The following is a 22714-nucleotide window of genomic DNA, read 5'->3' on the forward strand; positions in this document are numbered from 1 at the left end:
GCTACCTACTAGCAGTGTTGACACTTCCATCCCTTGGCAGCTCCCTTTCATAGCAACTTAAATCAACAGTAGCAGTTCTTAAATAGTCATTTGACAGGCATACGGACAGCCTTGCTGGAAGAGTTTTGCCTGAAATCTTCCTTGGCTGTTGTACTAGATCTTTTAAGCAGTGTCATAACCATGGATTTATTTGGGAAAAGTCAAGAGAAAGGTGTGAAAGTGAAGCAGATATCCAAAATAAAATAAATTATTAAATTGTATTTTTAAATGTTAAAATATTTTGAAAAGGAAAGAAACAGTATTGGGGTAAATATCGCTCTTACTGGAATTTCATTCACTCCAGATACTATCTTTTTGCAAGAGGTTATGAACAAGCAGGAAAGTATGGTAGTCTGCTCTCTGACATAAGGTGGAACATAACTATAAAGCAGAAATGCACTGACTTGGGTTTACTAGCCAACGTGTTTGCAAGAAAAGTGCTTTATAGTTACAGTGTAGGCTGAGGATCAAATTAACTGCTAATCTTAAGCAAGAAAATAACATCTGCTGTGTACTATAATTAGACAGTAGATATAAAAAGACCTTTCTGGTAACTGAACTCAAAATATGATTCATTTTAATTACTCTGTGTGAGAGAAATCATGTGTTTAAATGTTCACCAAAGCCGTTTTTATATTTTTGACTGATTTAAAGCAGAAAGTAATGTTTGCTGCTAAGAAGCTCTCTTGAGGCTAGAGAAGTTCAAATACTCACTTTATTTTTCTTCTGAAGTATGGTCACATTGTTACAGATTTCAGCATTTTATGGTTTAAAAAAAAAATTTTGGGTGCTGTTTCTACTGTGCTGTCATAATTATGCATCTGTTTATGCTAATTTAAATGCAAGTGTGCAGATCAGACATGGAAATTATAGCCCCAATAATACATTGAGGGAGAAAGGTAAAAGAAAAGCATGGTTGAAGTTTTAGAAAGACTTTTAATCTTACTATTTATATTCTGGAACTTTTTAAATTTTATTTGCAGAATTTGTAGTATCAAGTCTTCATGCTTGTTACAGACAGTAGCAGTTGTATCTTCTTTCTTAATATAATTATACAGAATATCCCAATAAAATGTTATATCAGATAGTTATCTTTCTAACCAGATGGATGTTTATTTGTTCAAAATTATCAAATTTCCATGTTACTGCCTTTTTCACACATTAAATCACTGGTATAGCATAGCATAGCTCTGGTGTTCTTGCTACCAAAACATATGGTGCTAGATGTGAGGTGATACAATATGCTGTTAGTAAGATGAAAAGGTTAAAAGTGAATTTTACCATGGCTAACACTTAATTTGAGGGATGATAACTTAATATCATAATTTTCCATTTATTTTTGATTAATGTTGCTTAGTAGTGATTTTCTCAAATGCATTGCCACTGTAATTCCTGTAATTTCTTCAAAATGGTGAAGAAAAATGAGTCTTCATGTAGCAGCTTCCATGTGCCCTCTTTCCCCAAATGATTAATTCTAGTTTTGTGAAAAAAGCACTGCAGTTTGCTTTATGCGATCTGTAACATGCTTTTGATTTCAGTATCAACTTTCTTTAAATTCATTGTTACTTGTTGTCTAATGCAATACAGCAAACTTCTTATTTCACATTTAATGTTCTTGCACATGTTGTATCAAGTTTATCTATGTACATTCTGTTTTCTTCGCTTTTTGATGCTCTGATATGCCATCTTAATAATTACAGCACTGAAAAGAAAATAAGCAAATAAAAAAGCATATGCTTACAGGAAATATTGGAGTGGATGTCCAGTTCAGAGGCTACTTGATGAGAACAAGTTTTGGATGAGGTGGAGATACTGAGCTACAGTGGGAATATTTTGAAATGGGTGTTAAACCATTCAGTGCTTGCCTTCAAAACTAGGAGTAATGTATGTGAGGCTTTGCCATTAACAATCCTCAAGTTTATGTATAATCGGGAAAAAAAAGATTGAATCGTTGGCTATATAACGAGACATTTGAAGTAATCAAGCTTAAACTTCAATGCAAGAATATTTATTATACAAAGGATGGAAAAATTTATCTATGCTTGTTGCCATTTTAAACGTATATTTTCATGGTTTCTAGATATTCATGAAGCAAAAGTTGTACTCTCTCTAAAAACAAGCAATTATGTTCTCTTTCGTATGGTGGAGTAAGTATTTTTATTACAAATCGAGCCCCTAAGGATACCTGGTCACTGTTATTCCAGCCCTAGCTTAATTCATTGTGTTTTTTTGCTTTGAATTTCTTATTTAGTAAAGAAGTAGTGTAATTCCATGATCATATGAGCAACTAAATATTTGCTTATTTGCTATGTTTATAATAGACCAAGAAGGAATGAGTGACATACCTGAAACTGGAGAGACTGGAAGAACTTGTGATTCATGGCATAGTGACCTGTGGGCAAAAGTAAAAGACAAGTTAATGAAGTATTTGCATCACAGCACCGTTTTCCCAGAAAGCATCCCGCGTAAATTTGACTATGTACACAAGGACTTACTTATGCAACAGTATAACCTTCATGCAGCAGTCCACCAGCCAAAAGAATATAGATCAGATAAAAATATCAATGAATTTAAAAGTGCTAGTGGCCTTGGGTATTATGAAGTGACAGTACTTGGTAAGTATTTGGTAGCTTGGCTTCCAAAGAAGATTAAGCCCTCGCAGTATAAGATTTTAGGTGTTTGCTGTGTGAAATTAAGAATGTATTATATCTTCAGCAGTAACTGAATGAATTTCTCTGACTTAATCAGTTGATTTTATGTATTCTTTTAAGTTTAAAAAATGATTGATGTTTTAGATTTCTGTTAGAGGAATGAACCAAGCTTGTTTTTATAGGATATTTGAAGCACTAGTCTGACATCTATTTTACAGCGTATTGGAGAAGTATTTTTTGTTTTCATACCACCTTCAAGAACTAAAGTATTTTTGACAAAAATCTGCAAATGCTTTTGAAATTTTGAACAGAAGCATTCATTTTAAAATTAATTTTAGCAAATAAGTATGTGAAGTTTCATCATCTTGCCCGTTTTCTTTAGTCTAGATCAAAATGTTCATTGTATTTTCTATCGCAAGATAGTTCTGGAAAAAGCTGTGATTCTGGTCAAAAATGTCATCACATCTTTGATTAAAGTATTTGAGTATTTACAGCCATTAGAATCCTGGGAATTGCACAAGTGCTATACCACATACTTAGAGTTACGCTGTTTGTAAAATGAATTACTTTGTCCTTATACCATTGAAAGAGTTAAAAAGAGTGCAAAATGGCTTCAGATACTGGTTGAATGTATTCTGAGCAAGTGGCATTGTTAACCTTAAATCATAATATGTTATAACATCATACCAATTTCAATGTGCATATGTATATTCCCTACTGAAATACATTATTAGACCTTGGTTATTGCATAATGGACAAAGGGCACATAAATAAAAATCTTCTGATGAGTTATCAGTGTTCAGCATTCAGTAGTCTGGTTTTTTAAAAAAATGAAGAAATAAATGATGTATGAAGTTGCTAATGGACTGGAGATGAAGTATTCTGCTAATGTAAGTATCTTTTTCAACAGGTATAAACCATGATGTAGCAATAGATGTTGCATTCCTCCCGCTGTTTTGTCCTGAAGATACCCACTTACTTCAAATAGAGGACATTCAAAATGATACATTATTATCCTGTATGAGTTGCATCTCTGCATGTCATCAGAAGGCCAGTAGCAATGGAGGGCTTCATGACACGTTTCCACTTTCAAGTAAGACTAGCTTTCTCAGACGTTACTTGCTGTTTCTTGTTTTAACTCTAAATGCGATAGTAATCTTCTATAGAAATTTCTTGTAGATCAAGTGTTTTTCACATCTTCAATGAAGTATATGTGAGTTCTGTGTAACCACCTTTATTGAATAGATGTAATCCTGGATTTTCAAGCCAGTTTTTACTGGACCTATTTTTATACTTTGAAGATAATATTGTAATGCTCAAAACAAACTCCCAGTGACCTAGATAGCATTTGCAATTATTTGCTGATAGAAAAGGATACTGACATAGAAGTCAGTATGTATGTCCAAATATGTGAATATTTGGCTTGATCTGCTTCATGATAGAGTGGAATAAGTACCAGTCAATCACTCCATTTCACTAAAGTCACTTAGAACAGCTGATTTAACGCAACCTACAGGATCTATAAGCTGACGTATTTGTCTGCTGTTAAACTATTTTCCTTCAGGTTATGATTCTAGCTACTGGTAGCTAACAACAAACACAGTGAGGACTGTCAATTTGTGTATCATACTGGAAAGTGCTATATAAGCATAGTGTTTTCCTGCATGTATATATCTACACAGACAACCTGATTTTATTCAGATACATCTTTACTTACATTGAGTAATAACTGTGAAATCTGAGAATCACTAATATTTAGGTAATGCACATTTCAGCTTTTCCATATCTAAGTTCAACTACTGTCATTTCTAGTGATTGAATTTGGTAATAAATTTCTGGAAGAAAAAAAGAAAAGAATGTTTATAGTAGGCCAGCACTTTATATACCTCAGGTTAGCCCTTCAGTGAAAGAAGGTTGAATGTGTGCACATTACTGCATGGAAAACATTGATGCAGCCTACTTTTTTAGTGTAGATTCATGAAAACTACTTTTTTTTAACTTCAAGGTGAAATTGTAAAAGCAGCGGTGGATCTAGATGGCAAACATGTTGTCTGTATCTTGGACGTCTGTCACTTGGGTGATGATAAGGTGGAAGTCTTTCTGAGCAAAATCTACAGGACAGTGGAACCTGATGTGCTGGATCCGATGTAACTTAATAATTTATTTTTCACACATATATTGTTCAAAAGGAGGGAAATAAAATTGCTGTAACTTGGAATGCACCCTCTACACATTGCACTTTCCTAGACCTAGCAGAGACAACAACAACAAAAAGTTACAATGTCTTAAAGCAATTGTAATTGTTGTCTGTGTAACTAAGAAAGACAATTGTTGCCCTTACTTTTGTCAGCCTCAGAACAGGCTATTATAACCCTCTTACACAATGTCGTGGTCACCTATGTTCAAGAAGGATGACTAGGGAATACAGTAAGCTTATCTTTTGATAAAGCAAGGAGTAAGACTGTCATCTCTCTCTGCCTACACGTACATACACAGGAAATGTATATGTCAAGGTGGGCACTACAAGGAGAGACAAGCTTTCCCAACATTAAAGGCAATGTTGGCAAAAGAATTAACTGCCGTGAAATAAATTTAGGCTGGAAATTAGAATCATTTTGAGGAGCAGATTTATTTTCTGCTATGATCTCTCAGTGGGAGCACTAGAGACAGCCTAACTGCTTTCTAAGTTTGATGCTTACTGTTTTTGTGAAAGGAGTTATATATCATGGTGCCTTTAATACCAGGGACTGGGGATAGTGATCCAAGAAGTCACTTCAGTTCTTTTTACCTAAGCAAAGTCAGCTGCATTTTTTTATATGTCTACTTTTGTACATACAGTGTTGGGTTGTGAGTATAGCACCCAAAGGTTTTTAATGTATTTTATTTATTAAACAAAGGAAACATCGAAATATTAAAAAACAAAACTTTCTCTTTGATAGTGGATTTAGCTTGTGACTTTGCAAGAGAAAAACTGATTTTTAAGGAGTGCTTAGCATGCCAGGGTGCACAGTTTGTCACACATTATTATTATTTTTTCTGTTAATCATCACTGGTACTATCATCTTCCTTTTTAGTAATAGCTGTATTCTGAACACATGAAGGAACTTGGCAGGAGCAAGAAGCTGCTGCTTGGACAAGGGCAAGGGACTGCATAAAATATAGTCAACTGACTATATACCAAGTAGCAGCTACTGGCTACTGCTGAATTCAGAAACAACTCCACTTTTTCCTCGCCTATGAAACATTGGCCTTAAATCAGTTTTACAGCTAGATCCTTAGGAAGTTGTTCTCTAGCAGGAGCTAGAACATATAGCTATTTAATAGCTTGCCCATATGAAATGTTGATCTTGGATCAGGTCTTTGAAAAGAAATGACTGCAGCTTGGAAGCTTGCCAGTTAAATTGTACCATTATTGACCAAAGCCCATGGAGTTAATTTATAGGAACAGATTTATTCTTCTTTTACGGAAAACTTCCTTGGGTCATTTTAGCAGCCTGTTATCAATTGTTGAGTAGCTCATTCAAATAGGAGACTTACTGGTGTCTGCTCTGGGGACAGTGGACATTTTCTTTAGTGCTTCAACTCTGTACCTAGCTTCAGTTAAAGTTAATTGAAGGAGAAGCTTAACTATGTCTATTATAGTGCAGTTTCATAGGTAACTTCAGATAGAAAGTTTTAATATTCTAAAGAAATAGATAAAATTATTCTGTTTCTAGTATAATTTACAGTTTTAAAATGTATTAATGGAAAAACATTAATTTAAATATGCACAGAGAGTAAAAGTTAATTAAATGTGACTATGTATTGTATGTTTATATTTTATATGAATGGTATAGTATTACTTCTAGAGCGGTGCTTCTCAACCCATGGCTTTCAGAATACATAGTAACTTTTGAAACCTGATGGTATTCATGGCCACGGAAGGCAAAATTAAAACACACCAATAAGAGAAGAACGTGGTGTTGCTTTCAATGTTGTTTGTGTAATTTGGTTGCTTATGGGTATGTGAAGATTAGGGGTCATTGCTCTAGAGAGAAAGATATTCGCACCTGCACTTCGTATTCCAAACTGAGCCATGCTGACTGTGTCAGCCAGTGTTTTTTATTTAGATATACTTCAAGTCGAAGTCTAAGTTTAATGAAATCATTATTTCCAAAAGGCAATTTGTAAAGTAATTATCTTTGTATACTAGAATTGATGTGGTAGACCCTGATACAGAGCCACTGTATTCAGTTGTTGTAGCCACTGAATTCATCCCATGCAATAGAAATCCAGCAAAAGTTCAGTTTGCTGAGTTGCACTGATTACTACTCTTTAAACATGTAGCATTAATCCCTTGATCCTCCATGTTAGAACTTCCTAACTCTAAAAGAAAAAATAGAATGGTGTGAAATGTGCATAATATGAGCTAAAGACTTTTAAAGTGTATAATTTTACTTTACAGAAGTATTATTTGATGAATTTTTTCATGGTAAAAAGTGGGAAGGCAATATGAACAGAATGAAGTGCCTATGTTAGAAGCCTAGGCTCCTAGTGTAGCTTGAGGATATATAATACCTGTATTAGACATGGAATTTGGATACTGTGGGTCATTCTTTAGAGGCACTTACTCCATTGACATAAATTATTTGGAATTTAATATTCCAGCTTCAGTTTTTGAAGTGTTGTAGTGTTAATATATGGTTCTACCAGTCTGTCTATCTCCTTCCTCACTGCCAAAACAGTGCTGTAGACCTTGAGGATAAGCTCAAGTCTCTGCAGTCAAACTACTTGCTGTTTTACTTCACTCAGTGTTGTTTCATGCAAGTATAAAACCAAAGTATTTTTGATCGTGAAACTGTCAAAATATGTTAATTATCCATATGAAACTAACATAAAAAGTCTTTCTTTGTGCAAAATATACCATAAGAATCGTCTTTCTTACTGCTGTGTATTGCCACTGTTGAGGGTATGTTACCACCAGAGAATATTGCAGGCATATCCCCTAGCTGTAATACTCATATCCAACCAAAAAAACTGTATTCTAAAATCTTAAGTTTCTGTGTTTTCTGTGTTCTTAGCATTAATTTCAAGGAAAACAAGGGGAAGGTAAACAGAGTGTAACTGATGGTACTTTTGAGTGTATAAAACTTTTAAGTCATAGATCTTAGAGGTAAGATCAGTTTCAACTTAATGTAATGTAGAATTAGTGTATCATTGAAAACTAGAGACTATGAATAAATGAATTTATATCTTAAGATGTCTTGGATTATTTCTTTTAATTTTGTAGATTCACCTCTAAAAGCTGTTTCAGTATTCAAAGAATCTCTATTGCAGCTCCTCTTGGCTTGCAACACTATACAGGATGACTTTAGCAGAAAAATTAGAAGAAGGTCTGGATGACTTCGTAATTTGTCCTTTTAGTGTTTACAGGGGATTAACTTTCAGTTCTGCTGTCCATGATGTGTGCAGCATTCCTTTTCCCCTTCATTATGGACTGCAAAGTTGTGAATGGAACAAAATTTGAAACGTTACTGGTGTGAGAAAATGGGAGTTGATACTAGTCAATGGTTCTGGACTACAACTCTGAATTTAGGGGAGGAACTTAGAGGACTTACATGCTGAAATGGAGAGTTGTGTGACAATAACTCAAGCATCTCAGTGAGAATTGAAAGGGAACTTGGGTGGGGGAAAAATGGGCTGAAAGGTCATTTGGTTGTAAGATGAGTTTAACTGATTTTGCATCTTTTAACATGGCAATCAATGTTAAAATCAGTTCATTATGAACACCAGAATAAGCTGGACCTGACAGAGCAGGTGACTGATAGGACCAGAAAGAAGGAAGGGGGGGGAAGAGAGTACTTGGCTATTAGTGTGTAAGATGAGTAAGGTGTGTTGGGTGTTTTTTTTTTTTTTTTYTGGTTTTGTTCGGTTTTGACGTTTTTAACAAGGCCATTTGCATCCCAGATTGTGTTGTGAAGTGAGAACCCTGAGTTACATCTCTGAAGGAAAGATGAGCTTGTCCTTTGCAAGTGATATTCAGGTTGAAATAGGAGACTTCCTGGAGCAGCAGCCTCAAAGCAATCTCTTATGAAACACCATCAAGGCTAAAACTTGTTCAGAAATGTGAGTGGAGGAGAGAGGTAATCATGCTTCATAAAGAGTAGAAGAAACTTAGGGCCAAAGAATACTTGCAGGGATGCAAACTAAAAGAACCTGTGTAACAATAAGTAGGTGTGTCGCCTGTTTTCCTTCTCACCCCCCCATGCCTCCAGATAAGTTTGCTGACGCACTGAGGACTTAGGTGGGTGGTGTCAAGTTCCTGTTGGGAACTGAAATTTCAAGCTAATCAGCAGACTGAGGGCTAACAATGGCCACCAGCAGCCGAAAATAGCTGTAGACATCTAAATTTTGTACTTTAATGAATAAGCAATGAAGCAGGAGAATAATTTCAATTTGTCCTGCCTCCTCGTAATTATTAATATCTTATTCAAGGCTGCAGAGACACTTCCTGTGAATGCCTTTGTGAGTTTATTCTATTTCAACAGTACTGGTAACAGGTCTATGTCTGAGCAGTGTGAATGTGGCCTGTATGGATTAAACTCTCCTCTGCTTAGTGCTCAGGGGCTTGTGGGCATTCCTAAATCTGCTAATCTTCAAGCCTGTGACTTGAATACCCAGTTCACCATCATGGAACCGCCATGGATAGCACTGATTGAAAGAGGCAATTGCACTTTTGCTGAAAAAATTAAGCTGGCAGCCAGAAGGGGTGCAACAGCAGCTGTGATCTACAATGCCGCAGACAAAGGCAATTACCCCATTCCGATGTCGCATATTGGTGAGTACTATGGTGTGAAGCTCTAGAACCTGATCATTTCTGTTAAATTTGATCCAGAACAACACAGTTGAGCTATAAGGAAGCGTTTGTGTTTGTTGCTTTAACCAAGATATTCAATGGAAGAAAAATGTATTACGCAATTAAAATGTTTTGTGCTTATTAAGAAATACTCTGTTGTGTTCTGAGCTTGGTGCAGTCTAGCCAAGCTAGAGAGTCTCTAAACTTAGTACCATTAGTAACCTTCAGCTTGTGAGTGACTGTATTATAGATAGGTGCTTTGCAAACAGCAAGGCAGACCTTGCTGCTTTTTTTCAATTGCTTTAATCCTTTCTGAATAGTAGCTTATCTCTGCCTTTTTGGGGATTCCTTAACCAAAGGTTAGACAAGATGATCGTGATGGCTTCTTCTAGCCCTAATAACTATGAATCTATTGTTAGTGAGGAGCTATGAAGTCAGCTGTGATACTGCATTGCTTGGCTTTCATCTCTTTGTAAATTCATCTGGGTCAACATGCCTAATATGCAATTTAGCATCAAGCTTAAGTATATGTAGTTCCTTCCTGCACGGTGTATTTTGGCAGTGCTATGCTAGGAATCCTTTGGCTTAAATCTTGCTTGTCTGATTTTGTCAGCGTTCACAAATTTTTAAGCTAGAGAGGCTAGCAATTTACTGCTGAGACCCTCTATACTGCTTTGGCTTAACATTTCAGGAAGATTTCTAGTTAGGAAGTCCCAGACTGGACAGTTTGCAAGAGTCAGCCAGCACCAGGTCTTGAGCAGGCTGGTACATGGTTTTAGTTATGCATCTCCTGTTCAGTAGGAGCAGCCCGTGTGAGTCTGAGCCCCAGAACATTCATCTTAGACAAAGTCCTGCATGACACAATAAAAAATTGCTCTATGGCACTGAGAGCACAGTGCTGTGTTGTAATATGCAACTAACTTTGACTCTTCTAGTGTTATGCTAGAGTTAGTGTCTCTGAATAGAACGTGAAATGCATTGCTGGAAATGTAAGTGTGGTCAATAAACCAAAGACTTTGTTCCAACACTGGAGAAAGTGATTTAGACTTAAGTGGACAGCATATCAAGATTCAAATATAACTTGATATTTTGGGTTGATTTTGGATCTTGTCAGTTTATATAAATCTGCATAAATAAAAAGCAGGTTTATGTAGCTGCAGAATTGGCATTAGCTGAATTTCCTGTGGAGCAGTAGTGACCCCAGCTGGACCAAAGTGTTAATGTGGCTGGAGCCGATCCGCATCATTCAATGGCGTCTTCTGGCAACGCAATTCCCGTGGAAGGTGGTGTAGGGCACTGCAGGGAGCAGAGTGGGATCCTTGCTTTGGCACATTGACAGCATTGTTCAGACAGCTGGGATGTCTCACACAGGACACTGGGAACTGACTTCAGAAATAAGGCAATTACTTAAGAATTCTGAAACCAGACATTTTTTTTTCTAAAACTGCTAAGATTTTTAAGCTTTTGGAAGAAGCAGATATACCACCCAAGAGACAGACCCATCTTTCTTAATTTAATTCATTTAATTTTCCCAAAGGCAAGTTGTGATTTTTATAGGACCACTTCTTTTAGATGCAATGTGAAGATCTATTTGGTGTCAAAGAAGGCTTGTAAATCAGTGCAGTGTTCACATGTGTTAGATGCAGTAAGGGTAAAATATTATAGTGAGGTGAGTTCTTGACTTCACCTAGACAGTATAGAAGAAGGATATTCTCTCTCGTATAACTGTCTGTTTCCCTCGTTGCTGTGTGTTGGCTCGTACATTCTTTAGGTAAAATAGAAATGCCTGGGAGAGGGGTAATCTATGCGCTGTATCATAAACGCTTGTGGGCAATCAAACAAAAAGTGCTTGCAGCTGCTTTTTTCTTTCTTTCTTTTTTTTTTTAATGATACAACTTTTCAAAGAGCTGGGAAGGGAAATGTGCTATTGGGATGGAATCTACCAAAAGTGACATCATCCAAAGAGAGCCATGGTGACTAACGCACTCGTTATTTGGTTAAGGGACCCTTGGAGGTGAGATGTAGCCCTGTTGGTGGGGCACTGAGAGCAAATCTGCTTAGCCAATGCCAGCAACCTACAAGTTGATGATTAAACTATGAACGGCAACCTCTGGGGTTATCGCTGGCTATCAACCAGAGCTGGGCCAGCCATCCTCAGTCGTGCGGCTGTATTTGCCTGCTACTGTGTGCAGCTGTAGGAATTCAGTCACGTTGGTTATTTATTAGGCTTTTGAGCCTTGGCTGCTATTTATCTCGGTTCCTTCGTCTTGCTTCCTGCTGCCTTTAATGTGAAATCAATAGAGGTTTTTAGCCAACCTTATTTTCTGTTACAACAGCACAACACTCTGTCTATATTTCATATAAATAATTTCATAAAACACCTTCTGTGTCTTACAGCAATGTTCTGTTTAACTTTGTTCTGAGCAAAGTTCAGGTGCCCAGGAAATGTTAGAAGTTTAAAGTTGCTGGGCAGGGAAGAGAAAAAATTCCACTCTCGGTAACTCCTTCCTCATCTTCTAAGGCAGGTCTCTTTTCCTGGTATCAGTTTTACGTGTTGTTGCCTTTTGGATTACTGTTACGCACACATACACACCCCTACGATAAAGCTCATACAGTAACAGCTTTTACTACAGAAAATTTTAGACATTAAGATGTGAGTAACGGCTTTCCCGTTCTCTCTCTGGTTACAAGAATTACCAATGGGAAAATGTCCCAGGTTAGTCTGAAAGATTTGTCAGTAGGTGTTTGTGTCTTATTCATATGAAGTTAGATTGATTCTAGTCTTTTGTTAGATGAAAAATACCTCCTTTTGGTAGTTCCAGCACTTACATGATTTTCTTCGGAAAGGAAATGGAACGTGCAACTATATTACCTATTTCTCCAGCACAACTCCTTGAAATTTAAGTTAAACTGTCCTGATTTTTAGAATGACTGAACTCCTGAATATACTAGTGAAACTGGAATAGTAGTATGTATTTTCATCTTAATGAGGCTGGTTCATTTGCCCTGAGTGCCTAAATATTGATTTAGGAATCAAATTTTAGATACTGTTTGAAAATGTATTCTCCACAGTTGAAAATGCATGGTGACTTTTATTTCTGTTTTTCATAAATAACACTATTTTTCTTCAAGGTGACAGTTGTACCCCGAACGCCAAGAAACTTTTTTGTTATAGATGACACTTGGGGAGCACATGAATATATACTTGTAATTTGGGTATCTCGTTTTTCTGGGTACCTAGAAGACTCCTTGAGTACTTAGTAGTGTTTAAGCACTGACAGAATTTGCAAAAAGGTAGTTGTGTGACTGGGTGATTGAATGTACTGTGCAGTCACATACTTAGCAGGAATGATCAAATCTAGTTTTTGAAACATAGCTAGATTTAAGCAAGATACTTTGAAGCACCTTTTAAAATAACAAGTATGGAGCATGCACTGTAGCAGAATAACTGTGTTCCGTAACCTGACAGAACAGCTGAACTATGGACAATCCTGTGCAAGCAGTGGTGGTACAGACCAGTAGAGGGAGGCATGTTCTTGTGATAATACTTTTTTTATGTTCATTTACAAAAGGAAATAGGAGTCTGGAGGTTGGAGAATGGAAAAGAGGAAGTAAAAACGCCTTTATTGCTCATATTTGAATACTATTCTCACATAGCTGCTAACGTGCAATATCAAGTGAGTTTTGAGCTGTTTCCTCCTTGGGAGATTTACTAAGACTCAGGTAGTGAAAGTGAGATTAAAGCCTTCAAGACTCATAAAGCATATGACCCTAGCAGAGCTGTTGTACAATTGGGTCAAGTAGCTATCTCAGTTTGTCCATACAATACAAATAATTGGCAATCCTGACAATAATTAAAAAGGAATTGTTGTGGATCTGTGTTTCCTTCCAACTTGTTTTCAGGGCATTCTGTAGTCTCAAAGTCTAACTTCTGTTATCTCAGAATTACTTTCAAGATAGGATCTTATTAGCTGTTGATGCAATACCTATTATAAACTTTTGGACTAAATGCTTGACAATGGAATTTGGTTTTATCTTCTGTTTTGGAAGTTGGTGTGAAATCCTGCTCTGATTCCTCATCATAACTCTCTAAAATATCATTGCATATTTCATCTTCAGAGTAATTCATGTCTTACAGTGCATTTTCAATAATCTCCTCTATTAGTTATCGAAAAAGTTGGCTCTCTGTCCTAGCTTTGAACAGCCCATGGAACTCGTGTGTGAAAACAAATGAACTTCCCGGAATGTCCCTGAGAAGCAGATGCCATGAACTTCCTTTTCCAGTAAGTCCTTGTGAAGTAACTAGCTCTGCTAACAGCAATTCAAATGCTTCCACGAAGTCAGTGTTGTAATAGCATGGATTACATTTGTCCATATATTGTCAAGGAAAATTGGCCAAGTAACTCCATGCCTTCTGTACAGTGAGAGTTGCAGGATGAAGTGAGCGCCGTGACAGAGAAGTCAAAGCATGCAACCATCTACCAGTTAAGCACGATGGGAGAACACAAAGAAGGAGCCAGATTCTTTTCAGTTGTGTCCAGTGGCAGGGGAAGAGGCAACGGGCACGAATTACAACACAAAGAATTCCATAACATAAGAAACATAAGATTTTCTTTTTTTTTTATGGTGAGGGTGCTCAAACACAGGAGCAGCTTGCCCCAAGAGGTTGTGGAGTCTCCACTCTTGGAGATATCCAAAATTTGACTGAACACAGCCCTGAGCAACCTGTTGTAGAGGGCTTGGACTGGATATTTTGACTCAGAGCATTGGCTCAGAGGTGCCAGCCAGCTTCAGCCAACCTGAGCTGCCATCCATGGTCTGAGCAATGAGCGTTTTCATTGCAGCTCCCTGCTTCTCCACAGGTGGCCAGCAAAATCCCTAAAGGCTCCACAGAGTACAGGCACCAAGAAAGCTACATTTGGGTCTGGGATTTTACAGGTTCCACAGATCATGTAGCCAGCAAATCACAGGAACTCACCACAATGATATTTATTACTGCTTCTTTAGTTTCCCAAAATAATCCTTGTGATGAGTGTTGGGTTTATTTCAGATAACCACATGCTGTGATCCACCTGTTCATGTTTGTGACCAGGTATATGGACAAAGGGAGTCCAAATTTTGCTTCTGTAGGAAACCAGTAGAAGGTCTGCCTTGCTACAAGAACATGCTGCTCTTATGACGTTCTTTAGCTAGACTCTAGGATAAAAGTTGTTCTCTAACTAAGTATATACATGGATAAATGTTTGGACAAATTCATGGATGATTAGTCTAAAAAGAAGTACTGAAGAGAACAGGCAAGGCTGTGCCCTCTGACTTCCCTGATATATGGAATCACGTTCAGATGCAGAGGAACGTGAGGGGCACTCATGCAGTGGGCAGCAGATGGTGATGGGACTCTTCCTGGGTGGCATCTGTGCCAGACACTGTCTGTGACAGGCTACTGCACTGGATGGGCCTTTGGTCTCAGCCAAGAGGGAATTTCTTCTGTTCTTAAATATTGCCATGCTGTTGAGTCTCAGAACAGCAAATGCATCTGCCTGTATGTTTCGTGTTTATTGATGCAAAAGAAACTTGTCCAAACTGGCCCTTTATCATTATCATTTCAACCATTGCTCTTGAGAAGCTGTCCAGAACTTTCACTGTCGCAACCAGAAATAGAAGCCAACCTTCTGGGTAACCATTTCCCCCAAAATGAGAATATTCACACTCTCTGTTTAGTGATGGCCACTAGTCTGATTAAAAAAAAAAGAAAGGGGGGAGGGGGAGAAAGACGTATTAACATCTAATCAGGTCAATCAACCTGGCTTCTAATTACAAGCATGTAGTGCATTATAGAGTATGCACAGCTTTCGTCAGTCACTTATCAGCTTAACCTGTGTTATCAGCTCTGTTATTGCAGTTGCAGTCATGCTAGCTGTTACAGCCCAAGAACTGGAGAGAAAAAAATGTAATGGCAGAAGCCTAACAGTCACGTGCAACTATGACAAAAATGAGGCCCCAGAGGCACTGCAGCATTGACTGGTGAAATTCAGCCCTGATGTCTCTTCTCCAGAGTGGAGCTGTGGTGAAAACACCTCGGAAGGGTCAATAAAAACCGATGAACCAAGCAGTGAGCTGCTGGAGCACAACCACCCGAGCAAGGAGCTGTGTATAAACAGCTAAAGGGAAAATGCTCAAGACAAATAGAATTTACTTTAAATTCTCATCTCTGCTGAAGCTGCTGTGGCTTGGAGCCTTGCGCAGGCCAGGATGCACAGCTTGGAGCTGGGCTGGCCTGACGCATTTCAGGACAGTCCTCCTGCTACAGTACCAAGGGTGTGATTGAGACCTTTCTTAAAGGAGCTCAGGGCATTCACTCCCCCTAGGAGGGAGCTGGGTTTGGCTCTCTTAATTATCTGAGAAGATTTGAGCTCATTTTATTGCTTTCTTGGAGCTCCTCCAAGCTTCAGGCTGTGCCGAGGTGGGGGTGTTTGCACTACTCCTTTTTGAGCTCGTTGCTCTGCAGGAAAGCCAACGGGTTGCTCTCCCCTGTAGGACAGGTGTAGGTGTTAGGAGCAGGGCTCCTGCAGTAAATAAGTTATCTTGTGAGCAAAAGAACTTAGAAGGTGTGGTTTCTGCTAATGCCTGTCCCTGCATCCAGTCCTTGGGACTTTACCTGGGTGACTCTCTTCCCCCTCCCCGTTTCTGACTTCAGCACTCTTCCCAGCACAAGCCCGTGGTCCTTTTCGCTTCCTTGTTCCTTGACACAGCAAACCTCGCTTTTCCATGTGCTGTTCTCTCCCTGGGACGGAGGCAGAAGCAAGCTGGCAGTCTGGAGAGCGCACGGCTGCTGAGCCTCGTGTCTCACCTTGCTCCAGGGCGCAGGGCACCTCACTGCGATTTCTAGCTTCCAACCCGCTGCTAATTCTAGAAAACTTGTGGGAAGCTTCTCCTACACGTCTGCAAGCTCTCAGCTCAATTTGGCTGAAAGTGGGCATTGCTGTAGATAAGCAGGAAAAATTTTAAAGGGGAAGAGATGGGTGTGAGGGCGGATGGCAAACGATGATTGCATAGCTTATTTCCTTTGTAAACCAAACCAAAAACAAAAGAAGCAACTTCAGATTTTGGAGCTGATCTAAGTACCAACCGATTAGATGTTTCCAGAATACACTTTGGACCCAAATTTTACTAGATTTCTTTTGGGATAGGCCATTTGTTTCTTTTAAAATTCCCATTGAAATTTAATGTCCATTGAAATTTACTACCACACCATTCGTCAGGCTTTCTAACCGGGGATACAGGGTCTTTACAGGAAAAAAATGATCTCTGCAGAAAAAAAAAATTTATACCTTATGAAGTTGGTGAGAGTTTTTCCATTGATTTCATTAGACTCTAAACTCTGTGCTTTGCGTGTGGACATATTGAGTCAGCAACATTACAACAGTCTGTGCCCCTCTCTTGCAGATGCAGTTATTGTTATCTCACTTAGAAATTAATCTTAAATATTATAATACTGATATTTTTAGAAATGGTCTCAGCTTACATATGTCAACTTGCTTTTCACAGTCAATGTTTTTGGTTAAAATCTGCTGCTGCTCTATGTGTTGAGTTGGTGAAGCGTAAAGTGATCATTACATGAAAGTGCATTACTATGTGCATCCCACTGAAGAGTGAAAATGCTCATTAGGAAAGACCAGAATTACAAACCTTACTTGTCTACAGCTATAACGTATGTAAATATAATTGTTTGCATATTTATGAATCTTGTTTGTTTCACATTAGGAAAACAGTTTGCCTGTAGTGGGTTGCCTTCACTGTGCCATGTCCTTCCAAGCCATGGCCAGGCTGCCTTAGCTCAGAACTCAGCTTAGTAAGGGGCAAAGGGGAAATCAGGAAAAAAAAAATCTGTAGTTTAAAATTTCTCCTATCTAAAGGAGAGGAAGATGTGGAAAGAAACATATGATGGAAAGCACCACTGAGACTAAGCCAACATGCTAAGCCTCCTTTCTCACAGGCCGGGAGGAGCAGTGCCTCTAGCTCCAAATTTTGCAGTTCAGGCTGGTCAGGCTTTGAAGTCACATGCCAAAATAAATCTTAGCAAAAAAGATATGTAATGTAACACATCATTTAGTCTCAAGCTGGTCTTTGATTCAGATGGTTCAACAGCACTCCTGGGACGGAAGCGAATGCTGGTCGCTTCTGGCTGTGAGCCACCCCGGCCACTCTGGTTCCTGCCGCTGAGCAGCCGGCGTAGGAGCTGTGCGCTCTCGCCACCCCCGAGCCGTGCAGGAGCAGCTAAGCACTGAAAACCTAAACCTCACGCACCTCCCTAGAGATTGCTTTTTCCCTTCCTGACTTTTGCGTGTGCTCAGGGGCTTGCGTCCTCCCCACCGGCACATCAAGGCTACTGGCAAAGTTCCCTGACATTACTGGGGCCACTGAAGTTTGTCACCACTTACACCCTAATTACGCTGGCAGCTGAGCTGTAACGCTTGTGTGATCTTAAAAGCTCCTGTCCCGAGAGTTGCTGTGTTTGGCTCTCTGACGTGTAAACAAGGATGTCAGGACAGCTGGAATCGTGGCTAAACTTTCCCTGTTGAACTTAGTGAAGGCTTTTTGCAGAAATCTGTGAGGATTTGGTGGGAATGACATATGAAGTGAATCTAGCCACACTTGTACTTTGGATAGCAGAAGTCCCTTACACATGTGCTACTGATTTTTGTGTGTAGGTGGAAACTGTGGGCCAGTACAAATCCAAAAAGAGCAAACATTTTGAGTTTTACTCATTTTTTCCCCAAAATGCTAAATGGCAATATTTTCTGCTTTTGAGAATGTGTTCAGGCTTCTAGTCATCTGATGCTCCTCATTTGGTCAACTGCACTACATGCGTTGCATGGAAAATCTCGGTCCCCAGGCTGGATGGGCAGCTGCCCAACCCACTGCGGAGGGAAGCAAGCCACTGATTCATGGAAACTTCACTGCCACTGAGCGACCACCACTGAATCAACAAGCCCAAGGATCAGCCGCTGGCATTTGAGCGTGCTCATTGACATGTGAAGCCAAAACAGATGGAAAGCACATGGTTTCCTAGAAGCTTTGGCTTTTCTTGAATGCTTATAAATTTTTTTTTCAGAGGAACTCTCAGTGCTTTCCTTGCTAGAGGCTCCTTGCCGTCACCGGTGGGAAATGCCTTTATCTTCCCTTTTATTTGCTTGCAGCTCCCAGTTACTGCCTGTCTCTTTTTATCATCCATTTCCCTTTGAAATGGAAGGTGGAAAATGTAATTTAATGAAATCACAAGGTTGTTTGATGGGAAGAAGCATGCCTGTGACCTTTGGTCAGTGTGTGAGCACCTGTCCCTGGTGTACCTCCCGCCACAGCTGACAGCGCTCTAACTCTGTTCCCTGGGGTAGGAGAGGGCACATCCAGCACTGGTGTAACAATTGGTCCCTCTGTGCCAGAAATGCTTGAAACAGTGTTTGCCTCCCTGGCACCAGGGACTCTTGCGCACATCTCGCCAGCCGAGTGAAAGTGTTTGGTTCCAGCGTACAACGCGATCTGACGCACTTTTCTTTCCGCTTCCAGTAGGCAGAGAGTTGTACGCTGGAGTTTCCAAGTTGTGTTAGAGCCAAACGACTTCTCAGATTCATAGTGAAGCTTAGCTGGAACGGGCAACCCTCTGTGGTATCTTCTGCCTGTGGCCACAAGAATCACCACAGGTTTTCCTGAAAGTTCTTAAAATGTTCAGGCAGGACTTGGGAAGGTTTCCAGCCTTTCTGTCTCCTCTGCCTTGGACCTGGCCTCTTCATAAGGCAGCTAAGGGCCACAAGTGCCATTCTCATATCTCATTTTTTTCCAGGTGGGTTAAATCTTGGCATGCTTTAGCCCAAAGAGTTGCCTACTCTGGAGCAAGTCAGCTCCTCAAGACCTTTCCATCATAGTCCAAGGCTGTGAGCTATCTTTGGATTAGAAGATGCTACATCTGTTGTCTTTAATTCATGATTCAGAGTAATATTTGTCCATGAATTTTTGTGCTGTGTCACTCAGTCTTGAGTTTCATTTTAGGGCTCTTATTTTTGATTGCTTTTTCCATGTTTATAAGTGCTTCTCTTTTCCATTTCATTATTCAGTGGAGAAGGCCCAGAGACACACCTCAGACCCATACGCAGCTCGTGGAAGCTTCAGTGCCTGGTCTTGTAACACTTTGCCCTAATGGAGGAGATTTTGTGTATTCTTGTGAGATTTCTTGTGTTCCTGTGAGCTTTCCTCCAAAGAGATAAATTCAGAACTAGGTGTTTGAATGAGAGCTAAACTCAGTTTTAAAGGGCATGAACATACATTTCAGCTTGTGGTTCTTGCAATAAGAATAGCAAGCTAGTTTAAGCTATGGGTCTGTCATCAGCAAAGTGCCCGGAGTGGTCTGTCCTGACATTAAAGGCAATACTTAGCATGCAGATTTTTCACCTTGGAAAAAAAATGCTTAAACATTTACTTAAGTAAGATAAAGCCTCAGATAATGATAGGAGCCATCCCTATAGAAGTCAGCGCCAGCATTCCCAGGATTTCACTTTGTTTATCTGAAAGTCATGGCCTGCTTTTGAACTTCTCAGAGCCTCCACAAATAGCCATGGGGGAAAAAATGAAAAGAAAAATTATGCAGCCTAATTTTTTTAATAATAAAAGATCTTTTAAGGTTAAACAAAGATCAGATCTGGGCAAGAAATTCCTGTATGCTATACTTCTTACAGATCTTATCTTAAATCTTATTACAGATTTAATTCTGCTTCTAATTTTGTGGAAGTCTATTAATGCTGTTATCCTGCCATTTTCATATCTGTAGTCATCATGGACTACAGTGTTTTAATTTCTGGAACTTTTAGAAAGCTCTTTCAAAAAAATTGTGGTAGCAATATGTTGTTGTACTACTTACAGACCCCCAAATGCCTGGCCTGTTTCTCCACTGCAACATGGACTTTCTCCAAACTAGAAAATGCCTGTGTTCAATGTAAAGAGGAAAAAAAAAAAAAAAAANNNNAAAAAAAAAAAAAAAAAAAACTCTCAGCTTTTCTCTTGCCTTGTCCTTGCCTGGCTTCCTAGGGGAAGTGACTACTTTGATATGCTATCCAATATGCCCCTTTTCTATTGTGAATTACAGGTAATTGAACTGAAAGTCATTAGCCAAACTATATTTTTCTAATATGAGTAAAGGGTACACTTCATGATGGCTGCAGATTTATTTACAAATTATGATTCTGGAAGATTTTGAGTGTCCAGAAAGTTCTTAATGTTAGATATGTAGCTTAAAATAGGTATAAATTGTATTCTTTTCTAAAACATACCCATTTTAACTACAGCCAGTGTGTGTGTCTTGTGCTCGGGCACACTTCCATTGCAGCTGCGCAGCACCGGTGCGGAGCTGCTTGTGCTGGGATGTGCGAGGAGCGCAAGAGCCTGCAGCAAGGTTGCTTCCCCGCCATCCCGAGCAAGATGGGTTTATGCGGAAAGGCTCACTTATCAGCAGGCATATTCACTTTTTCTCCAATACAAATGCTAGACTTCCTTCGCTTTGCTAGCCTCACCCAAACTGTGAGCGAACTTTCTGGTTGTGCCTGCTGGTTGCTTACTTGGTTCTTTTCAGGGGCATGGAAATACTGCCTGAGCAAGGAGTCAGAAACTTGCTACTGAATTAACTACGCAGCAGCAAAATGTCTGTAACCACACTGAGAGCCTTTGTGGCTTGTTACCACGCTCTGTGCTGCTGCATGGTGAAAGGTTTAGTCTCCGTGTTGGTGAGATTGCCAAATGTGTTGTGGACTTTTTGTCAGCAGGCTCTGGTTGGACAGCGTGCACATTTCTCAACAGCTGCCAAAGAGCATTGGAGTTATTTATTGCTGCCCAGAGCTAGACTGGAACCGATGAAAAGTTGTGTCCCAACAGGGTCCCCTGCGATCCCCCTCAGGGTCTGTTCCCTGGCCTCCTGCCTGCTGCAGCAACGCGTTCATACGCAGCAAGGAGCTGCAGCTTTCACGTCTGCACTGCTGGTGTCACTTTATTACCATCATGTTATAAACTGGTAATGTATATAGGGGTAGGAGACTGTGGCTAAGGCATCACATTCAAAATCCCCAGAACCATAAAGTTTTGCATCCTGATGATGATGTGGTTTTTGTCTCCAGTTCCTCTCTTTGTGAAAATGCCAAAGCTAAACATCCCTAAAGCTCTGAAGGCATTCAAAGCTGCGTGGTTTGGCTCATGTCCATTGTATAAAGCTTGGTTAGGTTTTCAGAGCCTTGCTGTTCCCTGTACCTCTGTGGAACAGGTTTCAGAATTAAAACATGTCTCTCTGATTACTTACAGGTATATTTCTTACTATATCTAGGCATGTTACTATTGAAGTAAAAGTTATCTGCTTACACGTGGCATGAGAACATGAGAAACTTGTTTAGATTAGGACAAAAAGGTTTGCTTAGTGAGCTTTGCATATTAAGCAATATTGATCTTTAGCAAATTGCTTCATCTGTTCTTTGTTACTTGCTTTGTATTCTGCTATTTCAGCAGCAAAACCAAGTTCTGATCTCACTGAACTACTGAGCTATGAAAATCCCACCAGTTTCTGTGCTGGTATCCCTGCAGATTTATCTTGTCAGTATTACACACAGAAATAAGAGTGCTATTTGTCACAAGACTCATATATTTGGCAGAAGACTGGGTGTCAGCAGAAGTGAAACAAAAGTAAGGATGGACAATTTCTGTATATTGAGTCACATTTTCTGTTTATTAACTGAAAAAAACCCTTCTTCTATCCTTAGCCTATTCAGTGTTCTCTCATCAAAATAGCCTAAACATCCACATTTTTGCTTAACCATGCCTAGGTTATGAACTACTTGCCTGCCTCTTCCAGGACATCACTATGATAAGAACTAGGCTACAATCCTGGAAAGCCGTGAATATGTGATACATAGGAGTGTCATGGTATCATGTCATACATAGGAGTGATGGTATCAAGTGATGCAAAGTGATGCGAAAGGCAAAGCCGCTATTGTCTTTGGGGTAGTCATAATTCTGCTCCATGGCAGAATTTATGCCATAAATAAACGAACGCTTGCAAGATTGGACCTTGTTCATGTGGAGTCATGCAGGTCTCTCCAGTCAGCTATAGCACCCAGCCAGCTGCTCAAGGGACAGAACAGTTTTTTTTTTTTTTTTTTTT

General features: G+C 39.3%; 2 protein-coding genes across 2 annotated transcripts in view; both read left to right on the top strand.

The window, feature by feature from the left end:
- The window catches only part of RADX (RPA1 related single stranded DNA binding protein, X-linked), a 29571-nt gene extending 21644 nt beyond the window's left edge, over positions 1 to 7927 (top strand). Inside the window, exons 13-15 of the mRNA XM_085319710.1 lie at positions 2361 to 2654; positions 3601 to 3783; positions 4696 to 7927. Coding sequence (XP_085175836.1) covers positions 2361 to 2654; positions 3601 to 3783; positions 4696 to 4841 — 623 coding nt within the window. The 3' untranslated portion in view covers positions 4842 to 7927. The remainder of the gene's footprint in view (positions 1 to 2360; positions 2655 to 3600; positions 3784 to 4695) is intronic.
- Positions 7928 to 9062: 1135 nt separating this feature from the next.
- The window catches only part of RNF128 (ring finger protein 128), a 45212-nt gene continuing 31560 nt past the window's right edge, over positions 9063 to 22714 (top strand). Inside the window, exon 1 of the mRNA XM_085319774.1 lies at positions 9063 to 9507. Within this exon, the coding sequence (XP_085175900.1) occupies positions 9102 to 9507 (406 nt within the window). The 5' untranslated portion in view covers positions 9063 to 9101. The remainder of the gene's footprint in view (positions 9508 to 22714) is intronic.

Source organism: Rhea americana, unplaced genomic scaffold, assembly GCF_003343005.1.
Source record: "Rhea americana isolate MKP2758 unplaced genomic scaffold, rheAme1 scaffold_6, whole genome shotgun sequence".
Taxonomy (NCBI): domain Eukaryota; kingdom Metazoa; phylum Chordata; class Aves; order Rheiformes; family Rheidae; genus Rhea; species Rhea americana.